This window comes from Astyanax mexicanus, chromosome 23, assembly GCF_023375975.1.
Source record: "Astyanax mexicanus isolate ESR-SI-001 chromosome 23, AstMex3_surface, whole genome shotgun sequence".
Classification (NCBI taxonomy): Eukaryota; Metazoa; Chordata; class Actinopteri; order Characiformes; family Acestrorhamphidae; genus Astyanax; species Astyanax mexicanus.
This window is the reverse complement of record NC_064430.1, coordinates 8,572,501-8,593,791: the sequence shown is the minus strand read 5'-3', so window position 1 is coordinate 8,593,791 and position 21,291 is coordinate 8,572,501. Positions and strand designations below refer to the sequence as shown.

The window sequence follows — 21,291 nt, the reverse complement described above, 5'->3', positions numbered from 1 at the left end:
ATATTCGCTGACAAATCGACTAATCTAAAAAATTATCATCAGATTAGTCGACTACCAAAATAATCATTAGTTGCAGCCCTAGTAACACCCACTCTGTGTTTCTAATAAAATGACTGAATGCTGACTAAGGATGTTTCTAAGGCATCAAAGAAAAAGGTTAAAGAGCTTTAAATTATAGTTTAAAGAAAGAAAGGACACAAACTAAAGAAGAGACTGGCACCAAATGAACACACCTTTTTACAGAGACACGGAACAAATTCTCAGTGATGAGCCCAGCTGTCTGTGACTGAAACTCAAGTGGTTGTTGATAGCTCTGGTGATGCTGGAGAAGGTGAAATTGAAACTTTATGTGAATTTCATGCTCTTTTGCACATGAGCATCAATTTAGGAGAGCGAACTGTTAAGACAAATGTCTCATATCAATCACATTAAAAAAATGTGTGAGAGGCCTTAAAAATATCAGATTTTTCAGAAAATTTATAAGGCACACTGATGATTTTTGGGGAATTGAAAAGATTTTAAGTGTACTTATTGTCCAAAACACACAGGAATTCATTTGTCTTCTACTGTCTTTTCCAGTATTGACTGTGCTGGGATTCTGAAGCTGAGGAACTCAGACATCGAGCTGAGGAAAGGAGAGACGGACATTGGGCGTAAGAACACTCGAGTGCGCGTGGTGTTCCGAGTGCATATCCCACAGCCCAATGGAAAAGTGCTCTCTTTACAAGCTGCCTCTATCCCTGTGGAGTGCTGTACGTCATACGCACAAGCACACAAACACACTCACAATATCACAGTGTCCATTAAAGAATTCAATATACAAACTTTATTAAATGACGCAGTTTTTTTCTAATGTGTGCACATGTATAAACAAGCGTATATGTTTTTTCTTTGTTTTTAGCCCAGCGTTCAGCACAGGAATTGCCTCAGGTAGAGAAGGTGAATTTGAGCAGTTGTCCTGTGAGTGGAGGAGAGGAGATGGTCATCACTGGTTCCAACTTTTTCCCAGAGTCAAAGGTCATCTTCCTTGAGAAAGGTCCAGGTAAGATCTGCTCTTTTTGAATCCTCCAATTTAGGAGCACAAAATGCATGTTACTACTGTCTGTTTCACTGAATATGGTTTATTTAATGATTTGAGTGTCCAGCACATGGGCTGTCAGATATTTGAGGGCCTCTAATTCTTCCACTAGGGCTCTGACAGATTTTTGTCTTTATTACCGTATTTTACACACTATAAAGCGAACCGTACTGTAAGGCACACTATCAATGAATGTCTATTTTCTAGTATGTTTTCATACATTAGGCACACCAGAGTATAAGGCTCATTTTAAACGACACTAGTAAGGAACAAGGGTGTCACCATGTTTTCCTTTTAATTTTAGCAGGTCTCGCCATCAGAGGAAGAACCTAAGTAAACAAAACTGTAATCCTTAAAGAAACATTTAATTTTTATTTCAAACAAGCACTGGATTTTAATCCACACATTTTTCTCTGTTAATTTACAGTAAGATTTGATTTCCCGTATTTTAGCTCGATTAGTAGCATCGGTTAGCAGCAGCACTAGCCTGCTTGCCGGATTAAACCTCTTAAACTTAAAAATTTAAATATTCTAAATATAGAAATTGAAATTTTGAATATTATTCCTGTAAATGTGTTAAATAATGTTTGATAAAATCTTATAGAAAAACAATATACAGCTCTGGAAAAAAAATTAAGAGACCACTTCAGTTTCTGATTTTGATATTTATAGGAATATGTTTGAGTAAAATTAACATTTTTGTTTTATTCTATAAATGACAGACAACATTTCTCCCAAATTCCAAATAAAAATATTGTCATTTAGAGCATTTATTTGCAGAAAATGAAACAGAGTTTCAGATCTTAAATAATGCAAATAAAACAAGTTCATATTCATAAAGTTTTAAGAGTTCAGAAATCAATATTTGGTGGAATAACCCTGGTTTTTAATCACAGTTTTTCATGCATCTTGGCATGTTCACCTCCACCAGTCTTGCACACTGCTTTTGGATAACTTTATGCCTGCACTCCTGGTGCAAAAATTCAAGCAGTTCAGCTTGGTTTGACGGCTTGTGATCATCCAACTTCCAAAAAGAATAATCTTTTTTTTATCTTTTTTTAATTGTCTCTTATTTTTTCCAGAGCTGTAATTTATTATTACTTTATATGAAACAATAATTTTTAGACTAAAATACTAAATAGAATTTAGTATTAACAGTAAGCCTTATTCAGCACACCTGAAAAAAACAGATCCTACTGAGAGCCTTTACACTGAGTCATGAGAAAGAGACTGAGACTCGGTGGAGTTGTTTCTCATGAATGTACAAGATATTTTCGGCGCTCTGTTTGGGGAATAAGCTTTATCGTGTCTAGGTCATGGAAATTGGAGCTACTGTGTGAATGAGGAGTTGATTGTTTTAGTCATTTATTAACTCATCTTAACTCAAATAGAGGATGTGTCAACTTTGTGTGTGTGTGAGTTGTGTAGATTATCAGAGATGTATCAGCAGCTTGACCTCCCACGGCTTCCCTTTTCCTCTGGGGAGTGTGTGTGTGTGTGTGTGTGTGTGTGTGTGTGCGTACACACACGCACGCATGCATTAAAGTGTAAAAGACTGAAGTTTACTTTCGAACCTACACCCAGGTGTTTTTGGCCATAAAGACTTTCTCACTCGCCCACTCATTTTCTCAGAAACACACACAAGCACATACTCACACACACAGCCATATCACAATTTATATAACAGGCCGTTTGAGCTGTGAATAGATAGATCACCCTAAACTCTGTGCACCTGCAGCTGTGGTAAAACCATGGATCAGTCATGCTACTACCTCTGCCCCAGGCATTACCAGTGGCCAGTGCCTTGTTCACCCTGCACCTTAGAGTATTTAAAGGAAGGCATACCCTGACATGTTTTACCTGCAGTTGAGCATATATATCAAAGTATCGCAATATTTTTTTGTTTAGCAGTATCGATTTTCAAACACATCAATTTGAAATATTAGTGAACATGTAAAGATTGCTGTTAGACAGTGGTTAATTTTTTGTTGTGTTTAAATAAACCCTCCTCACTAGATATCAGTGCTGTACTGTCTTTAGAGCCCACTGTTCTGATTGGATAAAAAGTAAACTTGTTTATTTTACTCAGATTTTATACAATTAATAGTCTGTTTTATACCATAACAGTTTTCCTAACATTTGATTGAAACTATTGCAACTTTACGCCTTGCTAAGGAAACCACAGTATATTGTGATATTTTGAATTGTAAGCACTATATCATGATACATATCATATACTCAAGTTTTTGCCAATACACAGCTCTAATACATACTAACATGGAGTATATTCTGCCATTAGTTTAACTGTACCTAAAAAAAACACAGTTTACTCAAAATGCATGTGCAAGAAGATTTTGTCTTTTCACTACAGTCTGTGAAACTGAATATGGTTTATTTAACCTAAAAAATAATGAACAATAAAAAACAATAAACTCATTCACTCAGACTCAGCTTAAGAGAAATCATCTTGCAGTTTTTGAAAAATATATTTTACTAAGTTGTACTCAAAACAAACTAAGCCAAATGGAAGGAAACATGAAATAAAAAAATCAGATGAGACCATAATTCTGTTGGTCAATCATAAAGACCGTAGAAACTGCTAAGCATGGTGGTGGTAGCAGCTCCTACAAAGAAGTGGGAGATTGCAATGCTATTCGGGAGAAAGGCAAAGGCTACCAGGAACAACAAATGACAAATGTGCGTTTAGACAATGTTGGGCCACTGGTTGTAAGACCTCAATAATGTAATTAACACTTTACTGAACTGAAGATGACCCTCTTCCATTCTACTATTGGTTTGATTAAATAAGATTAGAGGTATATCATACTAAAGCTTTTTCTGTTTTATTCAGGTTTTATTCAGCCTATTTTCAACCCTGAAGTAACAAAAACAACTCCATTCATATTCACTTTTTGTAAGGCTTTTTGGTTATCCACGCTGAACATGTGAAATCTCTATACACATCCCTATACAGCCCTAAATCTTCCCTCTCAAAAATGATCACAGAAAGTATGAATTGTACAAGGAACCACTAGATGCAGGAGATTAGGTTGAATAAAGCTGGGGTATTCCTTTAAAAGCTTTCCTCCGATTCAAGCAGCTGCTCTCATTTTCCTTCACCTTTTTCCATCACTTCTCGTAGTGGAACACAAGGGAGGAGCGCTGTCAAACAAGCAGCGGCATCCTGGGATCGACGAGTCCGTGCCTGCCCTCAGAATGTGTCTGTTTGAGAGAAACACTGTCTGATTCAGAGGCAGGTTTTTTGTGGACACCCTCAGGCCTGTTGTTTCAGGCTGAGCTGTTAGCCCTGTGTGTGTATGTAGCCTATATAAACACTAAACACTGCCTGTCAGGGGAACACCTACATTTTGACAGTGTTTTTAAAGGGGAATTCCACCAATTTGTCTAAATTAGTTCAAACCTAAATGGATAAGAACTTACCAAGTTACTTACTGAATCATCATTACTCATAGAACATAGAACCAGACATTTGATGCACTTAATGCCTCTTAAATGTTTTTTTTTTCTTTTCAAAAAGCTGCTACACAAATTTGCTATGAATGTTGCCAGAAGCGTGAGGTGATTCTATTGAACTACTTTTAAAATGGGGTTGAAATAAATAAATGAAATAAATGTTAAAATAAACATAAAAATATAATGGAGGGAAAGATGTACATACAGTGAATTGTAAGACAAAATAGACAAAATGTATCACTTTTACTGTGCTTTTCTGCGCTTTTTTACTGTAAACAACAGTTTACTAACATTTAATAGGAAATATACATTTACTGTTGTTTTTGAATAGCAAATAAAGTGATTATATTTGAGTTATAAAAAAACTCCACTACAGTTTTCAAATATCTACAACTTTTACTAGTAAAACTCCAGCTAAAAATATCTATAATAACTTTTTACTAGTAAAACTCCAGTTAAAGATATCTAAAATAGCTTTTTACTAGTAAAACTCCAGTTAAAGATATCTAAAATAGCTTTTTACTAGTAAAACTTCAGTTAAGGATATCTTTAATAATTGTTTACTAGTAAAACTTCAGTTACAGATATCTATAATAACGTTTTACTTGTAGAACTCCAGTTATAGATGTCTACAATAAATTTTTGCTAGTAAAAATCCAGTTATAGATATCTATAATAACTTTTTACTAGTAAAACTCCAGTTAAAGATATCTATAATAACTTTTTATTAGTAAAACTCCAGTTAAAGATATCTATAATAACTTTTTACTAGTAAAACTCCAGTTAAGGATATCTATAATGATTTTTTGCTAGTAAAACTCCAGTTATAGATATCTACAACTGTTTTTTTTTACTAGTAAAACTCCACTTAAAGAACTCTATTATAGCTTTTTACTAGTAAAACTCCAGTTAAGGATATCTACAACTGTTTTTTTTTGCTAGTAAAACTCCAGTTATAGATATCTACAACTGTTTTTTGCTAGTAAAAATCCAGTTAAAGATATGTATAATAATTTTTGCTAGTAAAACTCCAGTTATAGAAATCTACAACTGTTTTCTTTTACTAGTAAAACTCCAGTTACATATGTAAACAACTATTTTCACTAGAAAACTCATTCTAGATGGCTATAATTACTTTTTACTAGTAAAAGTTCAGTTATAGAGATTTACAGTTACTTTTCCTCATGTAATACTCCAGTTATAAATATATATAAATAATCATAAAAAGCAGTCATAAATATCTACTGTTCTAATCTTCAATTACTTTTTGCTAATAAAATTCCACTTACAAATATCTACAATTATTTTTACTAGTAAACTCCAGTTACAGATATCGACAGTGACAATGCTGTATATAATTGAGGATATCTACAAGTATGTTTTAGAGATCTAAAACTACACACATTTTACTAAGAGTAACCTGAATACATTTTTACTGGTTAAAACCTTGCTATGTCTAGTTTTGCTGATACCATTTTAGGCCAAAAACTGTTTGCCATATTCAGCTTGTTTGATAATTAAATTTTATGTAAGATGTTTTCAAAAGCACTGAACTAAAATAGTCAAAGTAACAGTTTAGACGGGTAACTTTACAAGAGAGGAAACCAGAAGTGGTTCTTATATGGCAGCCCTCCAAAGAACCCTTTTTTTCAGCTTTATTTTTAAGAGTGTGGGAGTAATATCATACACCACACATTTTAGCACCTTGTTGTGATGTCAGCACTCATCAGCGCTCAAACCTTCAGCTCAGTAAAGCACCTTCAGGCCAGGCTCTTTTCAGTAGGTGCTTTTATCAACAGTTTGCAAAAGGAAAACTGTCAGGTCATCGATAGAGAAGCAAAATATACCCTTACTTGTATGGGGAAGACACTTGTAAGAACAACATGAAGCAGAGTGCTGCAGATTATGTAATATTTTGTATTTAATGACAGAAACAACAGTGAAAATTTAACATTACAGATCACATTAGACCTTTGGTGGGCTGTATGTTTCCTAATCCACAGGTTCTGCATGTCCTAATAACCTCTAGGCTGTGAGATTTATTTTAGACTGTGGAGAGTAAAATAGGGCTGGTCAATATATTGTAAATATCGCTATACTCTAAACTATTAATACAAGGAATGTAAAATGACCATATATAGAATGTCTTTGGATAATTTGTATGGAAATGGCTAGATTTTCTGAGATCTTGTTCACATTATGGCGTAGAAACATTGTAATTAAAGGAGCAGACTTTTTTTTACCATCTCAAACAACATAATCAAGTGCAGTATTCGCGTCAGTGAAACACCAACAAGAATGCTACTGTCTTGTTTATTATATACAATTTATTCGTTAGCGTAGCTTCAGTTATAACATTTACAAGTAAATCTTCAGTTATAGGTATCTACACATACATTTTAAATGTGACATCTAGGCTGGTAGTAGATTGGCAATTTATATGTACATCTCTGGAGAAATAACTGCTTGAATTTTTGCACCAGGAGAGGCATATAGTTATCCAAAAGCAGTGTGTAAGACTGGTGGAGGAGAACATGCCATGATGCATAAACATTGTGATTAAAAACTGTGATTACAAAACAGGGTTATTCCACCAAATATTGATTTCTGAACTCTGAAATCTTTATGAATACGAACTTGTTTTCTTTGAATCTTTTTTGTTATTTCAGCCATTTCTCATTTTCTGCAAATAAATGCTCTAAATGACAATATTTTTATTTGAAATTTGGGAGAAATGTTGTCTGTAGTTTATAGAATAAAACAACAATTTTCATTTTACTCAAACATAAACCCATAAATAGCAAAATCAGAGAAACTGATTCAGAAACTGAAGTGTTCTCTTATTTTTTCCTAAGCTGTATATATAGCTGTAGCTCTCTAACGTTGAGTTGGAATGGGTGTGGTGGAAATATGCACTGCTGAATTTTGAAGCACAAGGAAAAGTTAATGGCTTTGTGTTCATCCCAGCGGTGCTATATTGAGCCTCTTTAAACTGAGCTGAGTTATGAGCTTTGTTGTGCAGAGGTGGATGGGAGGAGGATAAGTGGTAGATTTGTCTGTTCTCGATTTTCCAGTTGTGTTTGCCACAGGTGGAACACCGCACTTCTGTAACTCCTCTTCTAAAAACACAATGACGTGTTTTAGAGCTGCTGTGGAGTAATCAGCCATCACCCACCACAGCAGCATGGGCGTACCCTTCGCTCAATTCCAGCGGAGCTATGCTGGTATTCCCTGACACATTCTTTCCTTATCGGAATGCCACGTGCCTTCTGTCGGGGGTTGGCCCCCTTTTTTGTTACTGCTCAGCCTTTCCACTGTTGGGACTGAGGAAAGTTTGAGCTGGATTGTTGAGCCTCAGCCTCTGGCTAACAGCTTGGAGCCTGGAATATGTGAGGCCGTGTCCACAAATCACTGCAAGATGCTGAAGAACGCTGGTCCTGACTGGCCTGGCTGGGGAGGCGTGTGTCTGGAAAGTCTTGCAGACAAAATTATCAAAAAGAAGATCTCAGTTTTAGGTGGATTCAAACTTATTACCAATCAAAATAAAGCAGCTTTACAGAAATCTGGTTGCAGGATGTGTGTTTTTTTTTTTATAATTTTATTTCTATTTTTTTTTTTTTTCATTTTCTCCCCAATTTACAATTTACCCAACCAACTCATTATGACTCCCCATATCACTAGTAATGCCCAAACACACCAGGAGGGTGAAGACTAACACATGCTTCCTCTGATACTTGTGAAGTCAGCCACCGCTTCTTTTCGAGCTACTACTGATGGAGCATTGCTGAGTAGCATCACAGCGCGCTTGGAGGAAAGCTCAGCGGCTCAGTTCCGATACATCAGCTCACAGACGCCCTGTGTTGCGGACATCACTCTAGGAGTGATGTGGGGAAAGAGCGCCATCCAGTATTTATCCTTCCTTACTCCCATTCACACCCATTAATTTTTGCCACTTTTAAATCTATGGCTTCCTTTAGTCTGACAACCACCAAACTGCACATACTCCATCAGAGCATGTCAACAAGTTGTAATTCACAGCCATACTGACCCACACTTACCTGTTATTAGTTTTTTTATGTATATATCCCTTCTTCCTTCCATTCACTCCCATTTATTTTCATCTACAGCCAAAGGCAAGAGTTTCATTGGCCTGAAAGCCACCAATTTTTTTTTCATCCCTTGTTCTCCCATTTAGCATATAAGGCGCACTGGATTATAAGGTGCACTGAAAATTAAAAAAATAATAATAATAATTTAAAGATTTTAAGTGTGCCTTATAGTGCGAAAAATACAGTACTCATGCTGCATTTACTTTAGAAAGGAACTTTTCTAGTTATTAATTTAGATATTATTATTATTATTATTATTATTATTATTACTATTCTTCTGTATTGATTTTTTTGAGGGTCATATAATAATATTGTAATATTGGGTGGCGAGTTGGAAAAGTCTAAAAAAGGAACTCCACAAAATAAGCTGCCAATGGAATAATTTGCAGCACTTTCGTATCACTGTGTTTAAACTGTTAATGACTGGGGAAGTTTTGACAGAGGGAGTGGAGGCAAATCAACAGCTTCTGCTGGATTTGATAGCATTAAAAACTCTCCTAGCAGGATATTCTGTTCCACATTATGTCTGTTTAAAATGGCATAATGTATTTATACAGACGCTGTTTGTTTGGGTAGTTGGGTAGTTCACACACTGCATTGGTGTTTCTGGAGGGCAGGGCTTGGCTGGTGATCAGTATTGTGGTTCATGCTTGTACTCGCCTTCCTTTCGCGCGTGTGGGGCCCTCTCTCTGGTGTGTGTTGAATGTCAACATGTGCAGCAAAAATGCATTTCCCAACCTCAAAGGCATCCAAGGTTATTGCAGGATTAGCAGAAAGCCTTTAGACACACGGAGGTCCGGAGCTGGCCAGAAATCCCTCACCGAGACTTTCACCAAGGTCTGTTGGAGCGGGGGATTACCGGGCGGAGTGTGGCGGTCTCTCAGGTCTGAGCGAAAACGGAGGGAAAATAGAAAACATGCATTAAAAGCTTGTAGTGTAGGTGTGTGTCACTAACTGCAGAGTAAAGCTGTCACTGTACCCGTTTCTACTATGGATTAGAAGACCTGAAAGACATGTTGACATGGTGTTTCTGTGTTTTGGGGAAGCCGTTCTCTGAAACACACACGTGCGCGCACACACACAAACACACAGGTGTGTACTCATATGTTTTTATACAAGGTCAGGACATCCGTGCTATAACAGAACCCTTTTTTGGCATTTATATACGGTATACTGTAGGTTTAAAGCATGCAATCATACAGGGTACATTAGAATACATTATATAAACACTTTTACACTTTTTAATAAAAAGGTGCAACAAAAGTTTGTTTTTTTTTCCCAGAGATTCCTAAAGTATAACCATATGGTTGTTCTAGATCATTTTTTATCAATTATATTCCAATTTTGTGCATTTTTATGTGTATATTTTGAGTAGACCTTTCACAATAATTATGTACAACATATGGATGTAACCTTAATCTTTTTTTTTTTTCAGTATTTCCTATTGGGTTTACTTAGCGAAAAGAGGGCCTGTGATTAAGTGAATGTGAATGAGCTGTTATGTCGAGTTGAATTTTTTTATATTTATTTATTTATATTTTATGCATTTGCGCTATTTGCGCATTTTTATATTCCAATTCTAATTTCAGTGTCTTAATTAAAATATCATTGCTCTTTAAAAAAAATGTGTAAATATGGATATTATGCTATTTTATGTTTTATGTAATATTAGACCTAAACCTTTGTTTGACACCAGGACCAGGATTTTTTTTTTTTTTTTTCATGGATCTTTTTTTATTGGTCTAAAAAAGTAACAAAAGTAAAGAAAACACACACCAAACCACACACACACACACACACACAGAGCAACACAGGTGCACATCAGCCACATACAGGGCATTCTCCACAGTGCCCACCTGTTCCACTAACTCAACTTCCCATCACTTCAAAGGAAGCTAAGAGGCCTGCTCTGCTTCTGTTGTTTATATAGTGAGCATTGGACCCTCTCCTGGTAGCAGAGCTCCTCTCACCCACCAGCTTCACCACCAGCTTCTCATCACCTCTCCATATTGGCCTTCCACGCTGTCTGTGTCTGGCCTGTTAGTTAAGCATTCAGTAAGAAAAAATAAAATACAATACACTGCATGACTGCATGTTTCCGAGGCCTCGGCAGCGTGGAGGCATTTTAAAACAAACCGAGTTGTTCCACTCGCTGCTCTATAACTCTTCCCGAGCCAGGGGAGAGCCAGCGGGGCGCTTCACACGCTGATTACTTTATAACAGCTGTAAAAAAGTTCACCACAGGGATTCCGGTGGCTGTTTAAATGAAATCATTAGCCCTTTAAAGTCTCTGGAGTAAATTGAAATCAGTCAATTTTGGAAGCTTTTGTGGTTTCCTTTGCAAAGTGAGGGTGATGTTTCTATTAACCGAGGAGCCTCTGGAGTACAGAGCAGGAAATCTCTCCCGTAACGCTGTTATCACCTTTGACACAGGCCTTCCTTCATGGGATTAAGGACTAATTGATGTGAGATTTGTTTTTTCTAGTCAGAGATTTTCCTGCTCAAAGCTGAAATGCTGAAATGTTGATTCATTCATGCATTTGAGCCTGTTTTCTCTGAGAAAATGACATAGAGTTGTAGATGTTTAAGTATAAACTAGTGGTGTCAGTCAATGTAAAAAAAATAAATATTATTAATTGTGTTAATCACAACAGTATACTTGTAACAACTGTGATTAACCATTTTTAATTGTGATGCCTGGCTGACAGGCTAAGTGCTTTTTAAATTAGAGTCTTTTAATGTGCTGAGTTAAAGTTTAAAGGAGAGCTTTAGCAGAGAGAGAGAGCAAGAAAAGAAAGATGTTGGGGTGCTGAGTGTTAGTAATTCACATTTACGTTTACATTTGCGATTACAGTATTTAGCTGACGTTCTTATCCAACATGACTTACAAGGTTATTCCTGTTACAGAGTCTTGCACAAGACCCCTAATCTCCCACATGGTAGCTCACTGGCAGGCGGTGGTGTTATCCACTGCACCACACCAACCAAGAAATTAAATTGAATCCATATTCCTGCTTGCACACAATTTAACCCACCTTATGTAGTGATGCTGTATTTACATTGCTAAATAAAACCACAAATACCTCAATAGGCTTTGTGAAAAATAATGAACTACAGTAAGAAGTTGAGGCCACATGTAAAATAGTAAAATTATTTAATTTGCTTTAAAAAAAAAAAAAGAACCAGTTAAAATTTTCTAAATAATCATGCGCATCAACCTTTTTCCTTTGACTTTTTAAACACAATTTCAGGCATTCTACAAAGGGTACTCGTCGAAATGTGTTTTGAAGGCTGGCTCAGGACACTTGTAGACATGAGAAACAGTGTAGTATTTTTTGTAGAAAGTTATGTAACTCTGTGGAGTTACAGAATGTAATCCAGAAATGTAATAAAGACAATCAAAGATGATGGTAAAAATGGCCAATTAAAAGACTACTGCCATCATAATTTTATGGCATCTTCTTACTGGCCCAATACTTGTATGTGCACAACAGACATCATAACAGATGCAGGCTGTAGTTGCTGTATGATACTGAATTCTGATCCTTGGTCTTATTTGTCTTTCAGATGGACGGCCGCAGTGGGAGGTGGAGGCGAAGATTGTTCGTGAGAAGAGTCAAGGGGTGAGTAAAATATCAAACAAGAGAACCATGTGATTGTTTTTCTTATTAGATAAATTGGTAGTAAAATGTCTGACTGCACTGTACTTTTTCCTCCACTTGTGCGTAACAGTACATTTCTATTTGTAATTTCGCATCAACACACGTTGCGTTTCATTGAGAGAGAAGCTGTATGCTGTATGATGTAATAGTTCAGTTCAGTTTTATACAAATGAGTACAGACACTGCACTTTGTCTAGCCAATCAGGGTAGAGTAAGCTGTGACACACCAGTGTGACACTCAGAACATGAAAGAAGAGCTAACGTCAGCTTCTGGATTAGATTATACATGATTAAAATGAGATAAATTGCTTACTATGTAAAATAGTAATGATAACTACCTATGAATCAGACCTGTCATGTGCCATATTATATTGTATGCAATATTTTTAAAACGACAAAAAATGTAATTGTCTGGTTGCAGTTATATGCATGAACTTTGGATTTGTGTTGGATTTTTGTTGGTACATTTGCTTTAATTATTTATTTATTTATTTATTTTTTAAACAAAATCAAACTAAATAAAATGTTTTTATATTTAAAAAAATATATACTGGCAAGATTAGTTTTACTGCAAAAATACCCTGAAGTATTGTGTTATTATTTTAGGGCCCTATTGTCCAACCCTACTCAGACATTTTTGAATGCAAATAAAGCAAAAAAACATTCACAGACACGCCCACAAAATGTGTGAAAGAAAAAGTGCAAGTTGAGTAATATACTAGAGGTTTTAATTTGTATTTTTATGTGGCCAAATAAAATCCTGATGTTTTATTCTGTAGAACTTCATGTCTAAATCAGAAACTATTTAAAACACGTTTTTTCTGAACTTTAAATGAAGTGAAACTGTGTTTAAGCTTGTATCGAGTTTCTGTGTGACTGAGCAAATTTCTGCTTCTGTTTGTAGTCGAGCATCGTGGTGGAAGTGCCGCCGTACCACAGCAAGACGGTCTCCTCGGCTGTGCAGGTGCAGTTCTACGTGTGTAATGGGAAGCGGAAAAGGAGCCAATCACAACGATTCACCTACCTGTCAGGTACATATACACATGTTAGCCCAGCTGTGCTCAATCATACTTAATGATAATAACGGCGGTAATAGTGTTACCTATTTGTTTGGGATGCACCAAAATTCCATTAAAAATGTTGGTCTAAAGTAGGGGTGTCACGATTCTCTAAATCCTCGATTCGATTTCATTTTCGATTTGAGGGTCACGATTCGATTCGATTCTCGATTTTCTTGTTTTTTTTTCTTGTTATTATTTTATGCCTCATAAAATTTAAATAATATATTTATTATTATTATTATTATTATTATTATTATTATAAATATTATAAATATTATTATTATTATTTATTAAGATATATATGGTAATGCCATCTAGTGACTTTTTTTGGTAGCAACAGTGTGCACTATTAAAACAAGCAGTTTATCAGAGCTGTGTGTGGATGGCTGGTGAAACTGCTCATTACATGAAGCTGCAGTTCTTCATCCAACCACTAGCAGCAGCAGCACAAGCCCCGCTCTCTTCACTCAGTCACTACTTCAGTACAGCCCAGCCACGGGCTACAGAGCTCAGCCAGTCCGTTTTTACTGTTTCTGTAAACAAATAAAGGTTTTAACCCCACTAACCGGATAATACAGCTCACTACAGTTCATCTTTCAGCCCAAGCAGCTAACAGCAGCAGGTTAGAACAGCCGACACGGAGGCACTGCTCGGATTACATTATAAACAGGTCAGTTAGCGCGCTGCTAACCTCAGGATGTTTATAACTACGGAGTTTAGTGGACACACCACGGCCGCCAGGTAAGTCTTTTAAAGGCTACTGAAGACTATTAAAGGCTATTAGAGTGTAACCCCTGGCTCCCAGGGGTTACAAGAGGTTATTGAAAGCATTATTGGGGGGCAGAAATCAGTACAGGCTGGTTAGATAAGTGATGTGGGTATTGTCTTATAAATATTTACACATAACTTATATCTCTCCTGAAAAGCTTTTATTTTAGTCAGAAACACGCTTGTGTTTACTTTATCTGAGAGAAAGATGTTTTTTTAATTCAATGGAAAGCAACAGGTGTAGTCAATTATAAGTTTAAGATTTTTAATCCACCTCACTGTGATCTATAGTCAGTGTTCTCAAGTCACACTGACACACGCATTTCAGCGAGTTCACACGCTCTCACCTGCGCGCACCCACCCCTCCGTTAGATACAGATACAAAACCTGCGCGCCCAACCCCCGCCCCCCCTCCCCCGTTGGACAGATAAAAAACAGTGATCACACTCCCGCCGACTGCGCTCATGCAGTGGCTATCTCTATTTAAATGAATAGGATGCGCTGTGTTGGTGCCGCGCCATTTGCGTAGCGCGCTGCGCTATTTGCGTAGCGCGCGCGGGAGGGATCGTCGATCCTCTTTTTGACTTCGATACTCGAGATCGTGACCTCATTTCGATTCGATTTCGATAAAATATCGAGATCGTGACACCCCTAGTCTAAAGGCAGAATACTGCATTTCAAATATCAATAATAAAGTTTTTTCTAAGTTTTTTTTTTTTTATCTATTTAGCCTGTTTTTTACCATTTAATGAAATACATAACCTAAATGATAACATTTTTGTCTTGCTTGTCAAAGAAAATACATTACAAAACTACACTACACTACAAATTTGTAATGTAAAGCTCCTTTCGATTTGATTGCTTCAATTAAAACGTCATCTAAATAAATTATTCTGCCTTTTCACTTAAATTTTTGCCACTGACGTTTTTTTGCCCAATATTTGGTGTATCTCTAACCTCTCCAGACCTCAAGTAATGCAAAGAAAACAAGTTCATATTCATAAAGTAAAGTTTTAAGAGTTCTGAAATTAATATTTGGTGGAATAACCCTATTTTTTAATCACAGTTTTTATGCATCTTGGCATCATGTTCTCCTCCACCAGTCTTACACACTGCTTTTGAATAGCTTTATGCCTTTACTCCTGGTGCAAAAATTCTAGCAGTTCAGTTTGGTTTGATGGCTTGTGATCATCCATCTTCCTCTTGATTATATTCCAGAGGTTTATTTAAAAAAAAAAAAATCATTATTTTTAAGCGCTCTCTTATTTTTTTCCAGAGCAACTTAATAAACGCTCTTGCTAATTTTGTACCATCATAAAGAGGAGCAGCGCCATGTTTGGTGGGTTGTTACCAAAGAACGATCAGTGTTGTGTGCTCTCCTAAGTGTCTCCCTTTTGCATTTTACTGTGTGTGGTTTGGTGGAGGGGTTACTCCTGCTAACAGTCGTGCACCTGCTAACCGCTCGTGTTAGGCAGTATAAAACATGAGTGTCGGGTGATTAAGGAACGCATTTGCATAGAACTTTAAACATGCAAATGACGTGCACTTCAGGAACCACAAATTCACCCGTTTATGGCCTGATGTTCTGGTTTTGTGCGACTGTAGAGTTATTACTGCTGATATCAGGTTACAGGGAAAGTTAACCAGCAGGTTTGGATCAGTGTTGTGGGACAGTTGGCGGGCTGTGTAACTCTGTATCTGTGAATCTGTATTTTGTTTTTGTATTTTTTTATTAGTGATATGGAAGAGAGCACAACTTTTAGATCAGTTGACATAGTTTGGGACTGGGGATTATAATAACGAAATCTTTTAAATGTATGTTAAGATACATAACTTTTGGAATATGTAGTTCATGTAGATGACATTCGTTCATTCATTCGTTTAAGTAGGAAGGTAAATAGGTAAAAAAAAAAAACAATTTCATATCTAAATACAACTTACAGCATTTAAAATAATCCAAACCAAAAAGCAAAAAAACGCTTTATCTCAGCAGCAAACATTTACAAAAACATACTGACAAAGGAATAAACACAGAAATAAACAGGGTAATACTTTTTCTCAACTGATTATTAATTGACCGTAGTTAGGACATTATTTAAAAATAATTCGGTTCTTAAAAATGTTTTAAATAAAAAGATGAATAATGTTTTAAATAGTGCAAGTTAATAGTTCATTGAGGCATTCTGTTATAGCACACAGAATACATTCTATTAAAATTAACACACATTTTGTGAGTTTACAGTTACCATACAACACTATAGGTAGTTTGTCTAATCAGGCTTTTTGTAAAATAAATATAAACAGTTGTAAACATTTTTTTGAATGACTGACTTTTGCTCGAAAATGCGGCACACCCTTTATGAACAAAGCTAATAAGTATGTAGTAACAGTGGACATATTGCACTAAAAATACACTATAAAACACTAAAATTACAATAACAATTAGCATTTTAGTAAAGTTAAGTGATTTCAGTACTGCAGTTATGTTAAGAATTCGCTTGCAGAGCGAAGCGCTGATGAAGTGGTTTATCTGAGCGCGTGATCTCTCGTACTATCTCTGGAAGAGTATTGGTTTGTTATTATTTTCCCAAGATGAGTCAAACCGAGAATCAGCGTTGGCGTAATTTAATTACACGTGAGCGTTTTTTTTCTCACTCTCTCTAACCTCACCGTGCAACACTGGAGAGATAGAGAGCGAGGCCCAGCCTCCCGCCCACCCACCCCGCTCCACAACGCGCCCACTCAAAACACACTTCCTGTTTTCCACGCTAACCCGCCAGACCTCAGCCAATCACACTGCAGCTTGGCCAGTAAACGCTGAGCGGGCTGTGGCGGCTGTGGTTGCCATGGCAGTGGCTCGCTTCGGGTGGGGGTGGGTGGGTATGTATTTGGGCAGAGGGGCTTTAAAGACTACATGCGTCTGTACAGTATGTGCATTGTGTTATTACATGTTATAAGCATTATCTATAGCATATAAGCTGTAGATAGATATAGAACTAGGCTTGCGATTCAAGTGATGCAGTCTTGTATTTAAGTTGTAGAGTGGCAGTGAACTGGATTTTTGCTCCTATTTGGAGCTTTGCTGGAGGGCGGAGAGCCCAGTGCCTCTCCCAAACCCGACACTGGTTTATGTGGCACTCGGAGCGGGCGCCATATGCTCTCTCGGAGTCGGCACTGGGTAAAAATAACCCCCGCACGTGGACCAGGGAAACGCCAGATTGGGAAATGGGTTATTGATCACTATGTGGCATCTGCTTTTGGGACAGTTTTCCGGATATGGACCAGTCTTGGACTGATTTACGCAGGCAATGGCAGCCTTCCATTTATGCTTTTCGGTCTCGGAATGGGCTTGTTCCGTTCTTAGAGATTGCAGGTTGGAGTAAATAAGAGGGCAGTTACTTTTTCCCTTGACAGCACCAGTGAAAATGTATATATTTAAAGTGAAATATATTAAGATTTAAAAATATATATTCCAGATATACAGTAATAAGTGCTATATCCTAGTGGTGGAATTTTGGATGCATCTTAATTCGGACGTGGACGATTCTGAATCACAAATAACAAAAATCGATTCAGACCTGTCAACATATAACTGTATTTTTGCATAACTAGCATGCATTTTTACCTCCTCGTAAGCTGGCACAGTTCCATGTCCTAAAGTATGCATAACATTTGATCCCTCACGTTCTCACAAATTTGTGTGTGTTAGTGTTTAGAACGAATGCTAATCCAGCAAACTACCTATTGAGCCATGCGCTACTGCCCTGAGATAAACAAAAAGCATAATACTTATTCATATGCAGATCAGCCAAAATATTATAACCAGCTTTGTATAGATGGTACATTATACTGGTCAGCCATAACATTATGATCACCTTCTTGTTTCTGATTTCCTTGTAGCTGGTTTTAATATTACCCTAACATCATTAATCATAGATTTGTATTAATCTTTTAATTTTGTTTAAGTAAATAGAAATAATGTGAAAAAGCCTAGTTAAATAACCACATTCATTATGTATAATTACAGATACTTTAATTTAAAAGTACCAAGTATTCATGCCCTGAGGAAAAAGATGCATCAAGATGCATCGATAATCAATTTACGATCGCATCTCAAACCTCTGAATCAAATTATCCCTAGAATATTTGTATTAAAATATGTCTCTAACATTTCCCTCTTTCCCTCTTTCTCTCCCCAGTCCTGGTTAAACAGGAGCACAGAGAAGATCTGGACCCCTCCACCATTCCAAACATGCCCATGCCCCTGGCGCACGCCGGCGGCCTGGTCCGTTCTCAGCCGCTGCCCTCCCCAGATCACTCCCACCCGCAGGATGGCCTTATGTCCAGCTCTCCGCGCACCCTGGCCCCCGTCCTGCACCCGCTGCAGTCACCCTGCGCACCAATGGGCTCCCCCACCTTCCCCCACCTGCCTCTTCACCTCCAACCCCGAGGCCTCCACCCGCCTCCGGAATGCCAGATGCCCTTCCACCCCACCCCGAGGGCGTCCTTCCCACCTCTTCAACACAACCTACCCTTCAACGGCCAGCCTGGTCTTCCCATGCCTACCACAACCTCCCCTCAGGCCTACGAGCGCATGCCGTTCCAGCCTGACCCGACCGGGTGCCACCCTCTAGGGATGGGCATGGTATACGGGCCCCCTGTTTCGGCCCCAGCCACTGGAGCCGGGGGCCCGGCTTCGAGCCCCAGCCACGCAGCCTGTACCAGCAGTAGCCAGCCAATGGCCCACTCCACTCCACACCTCCACTCCTTGGGCTACCACTGTCCCACCCCAGGCCAGCTGCCCTCTTCGCCCACCCATGCCCTCGGGCAGCCGGCAGCACAGCAGCTTCAGCGGCCACTCGGCTACCACCCGGCTGGCCAGCGCTCCGCCTCCTGCCCCACGCCTTCCAGCGCACCTGCCGCGCGGATGGTGCCTTCACCTCACTCGGGCCCTTCTTCACCCCAGCTCCACTCACTGCCCTACCAGTCTCCCACTTCACCCTCACCCACCAGCAGCCCTTTAGGTCCCCTCTCCCACTCGGGGCAGCCCTCACCTCAGGCCAGCAGCCCTGTACTGACCGGGTTACCCACCACCGGGCCTCTGGTGCACCCTCTGGCTCAGCAGCAGCAACAGCAGCAACAACAGCAGCAGCAGCAAAGCCCGTTCCCCACCGAGGGAGAAAGAGTGAACATTAAGCAGGAACCCGAGGACAGAGAGCCCACCTTCCGCTCTATTGGATTGCAGGATATTACACTGGATGATGGTGAGTGATCTTCAATCATCAGTTACAGTACAACCAAAGTTTTTCTTACACTTATTATATAAGTTATAACTGGTAGTCACTGCTCTTTATTTTCATTTAATCAGCAATATAACTTATAGATTTCTACAGTAGTACTAATATGTGACAAAATGCAGTTTTTAATGTAAAGTCTGGACTGTCACCATGCTTATCACCAAATATTTATTGTTTATAACGTGTTAATAGGTGATGTTTAATAGATTAATCAGAATTAATTGTTCTATCTTAACTTGAGGCTTGTATTCCAGCTCTAAATTCCATACTTCTCCTCCTATACTTTATTTCTCACTCAGTCTCACTGTGCAGTATAGGGATCAGTGCCTCCACACAACCTCCACACAAGAGGGTTTTATTTACCAGCGATTATGTAACCTGATTAAGTGCTAATTAGCTGCAGAGTAATGATACTTTATTCTGTTTGTCGTCGCACGTCAGCTGCTGACGAGAGTGTATTAATCTCGCCAGACCTCCTGGTTGCACAGAAGGAAATAGCTCAGGCTGATTGCTTACTCATTCATAAATCGGACATTGATGGGGATAGAAGTATGATTGACAGTATGGGTAATGAAATCTCTGTGTGTGCACGTGTGGTGAGTGTGTGTGTGTGTGCGCATTGAGGGGTCCGTAAGGCTCTAGTGGACCAGCTGGTCAGTAAATTATCAATGCTATGAACTGTAACAAGCACTATCATTCATTGCTAATCCTTATTATTTGCACTGAGGCCTATTGCAAGAGGTATTTAGCTTCTTAGAGAGGGATAGGGGGAGAGGCAGGAAGACTCATTTTGAGCTTTTATTAAGATATTTCTGTTTCATAGTCAGCTCACATCTGATCTAAACATCTCGTTGCTATGTCTCACCTGCATTGTAGCTCTGCTTGTGTGCTTGGTTGAAGGGGGCTGGTCTTTCTCCACTAAAAAGCAGTTGGTTTAGTGGATCTGTTTCTCTGTATGATAACTACCCTGCTCTTCTCAACTCTGCTAGGCTTTATTTGCTTTTCCATTGGGCAAATTTGGTACCTGGTCCTTGACAGCATTCTCATGTGGGGCTCACGTAGGTGGGTTTCAGGTGTTTATTTATTCATTTATTTATTTATTTTGGGCTTTCAAACTGGACCCCATCTTTCCATCCTACCAAAATCTTGCATCAGTACCCCAGCTAGGCCCCGAGTTCATTAGGGATGGGATGTTATATCGATTGCCCCTAGCACTCCCTAAGACTTGATACCCAATTTAACTTACTAAAGTTACTGTTTCATTACTCCACATGAATCAAATTAATAGGATACCATATTTTTCGCACCATAAAGGGCACTTAAAATCCTTTCATTTTCACAAAAATTGTCAGTGCACCTTATAATCCGGTGTGCCTTATGTTTAAATTTGACCAGTCTGGTTGTAAGTGGCAGTAAAGCCACTCTGCTGAAGTACAGTGTTACACAGGAGTTTCAGTAAAGTTTCTCCAGCACTGAGGCTGAAGCAGTATTAGCATTAGCCGCTAACTACAGCGCTAGCTCTTTTGACGTTCAGAGTTCAGAGTATATCGGACTGTAGTCCAATAAACAAGCTACATGGGAAAAACCACTAGCTGTTAGTACCATAGCTTACCGGAACACTTAGGGTTACTCAGTGTAGTGCTGTCGGGCGGCATTTACTAACACTAAGCACTGCCAACCGTGGCTAGTACTGCTGATAACCGCACTAAAATACTAAAAATCTAAGCATACTGTTAGTTATTGGAATTGCTTTACTCACAAAAATAAATAGTTGAGTAGGGACTACACCATGACGTGTAGAGAATTGATTGTCTATACAAAATAAAAAGTCACTTTTACAGA

General features: G+C 38.3%; 1 protein-coding gene across 2 annotated transcripts in view; it reads left to right on the top strand.

Annotated features, from left to right (window-relative positions):
• The window catches only part of nfatc3a (nuclear factor of activated T cells 3a), a 130,617-nt gene that overhangs the window by 82,799 nt on the left and 26,527 nt on the right, over positions 1 to 21,291 (top strand). For both annotated transcript variants that reach the window (XM_007246891.4, XM_022667104.2), the window contains exons 5-9: positions 580 to 752; positions 902 to 1,042; positions 12,229 to 12,284; positions 13,228 to 13,354; positions 18,352 to 19,416. In XM_007246891.4, coding sequence (XP_007246953.3) covers positions 580 to 752; positions 902 to 1,042; positions 12,229 to 12,284; positions 13,228 to 13,354; positions 18,352 to 19,416 — 1,562 coding nt within the window. The remainder of the gene's footprint in view (positions 1 to 579; positions 753 to 901; positions 1,043 to 12,228; positions 12,285 to 13,227; positions 13,355 to 18,351; positions 19,417 to 21,291) is intronic.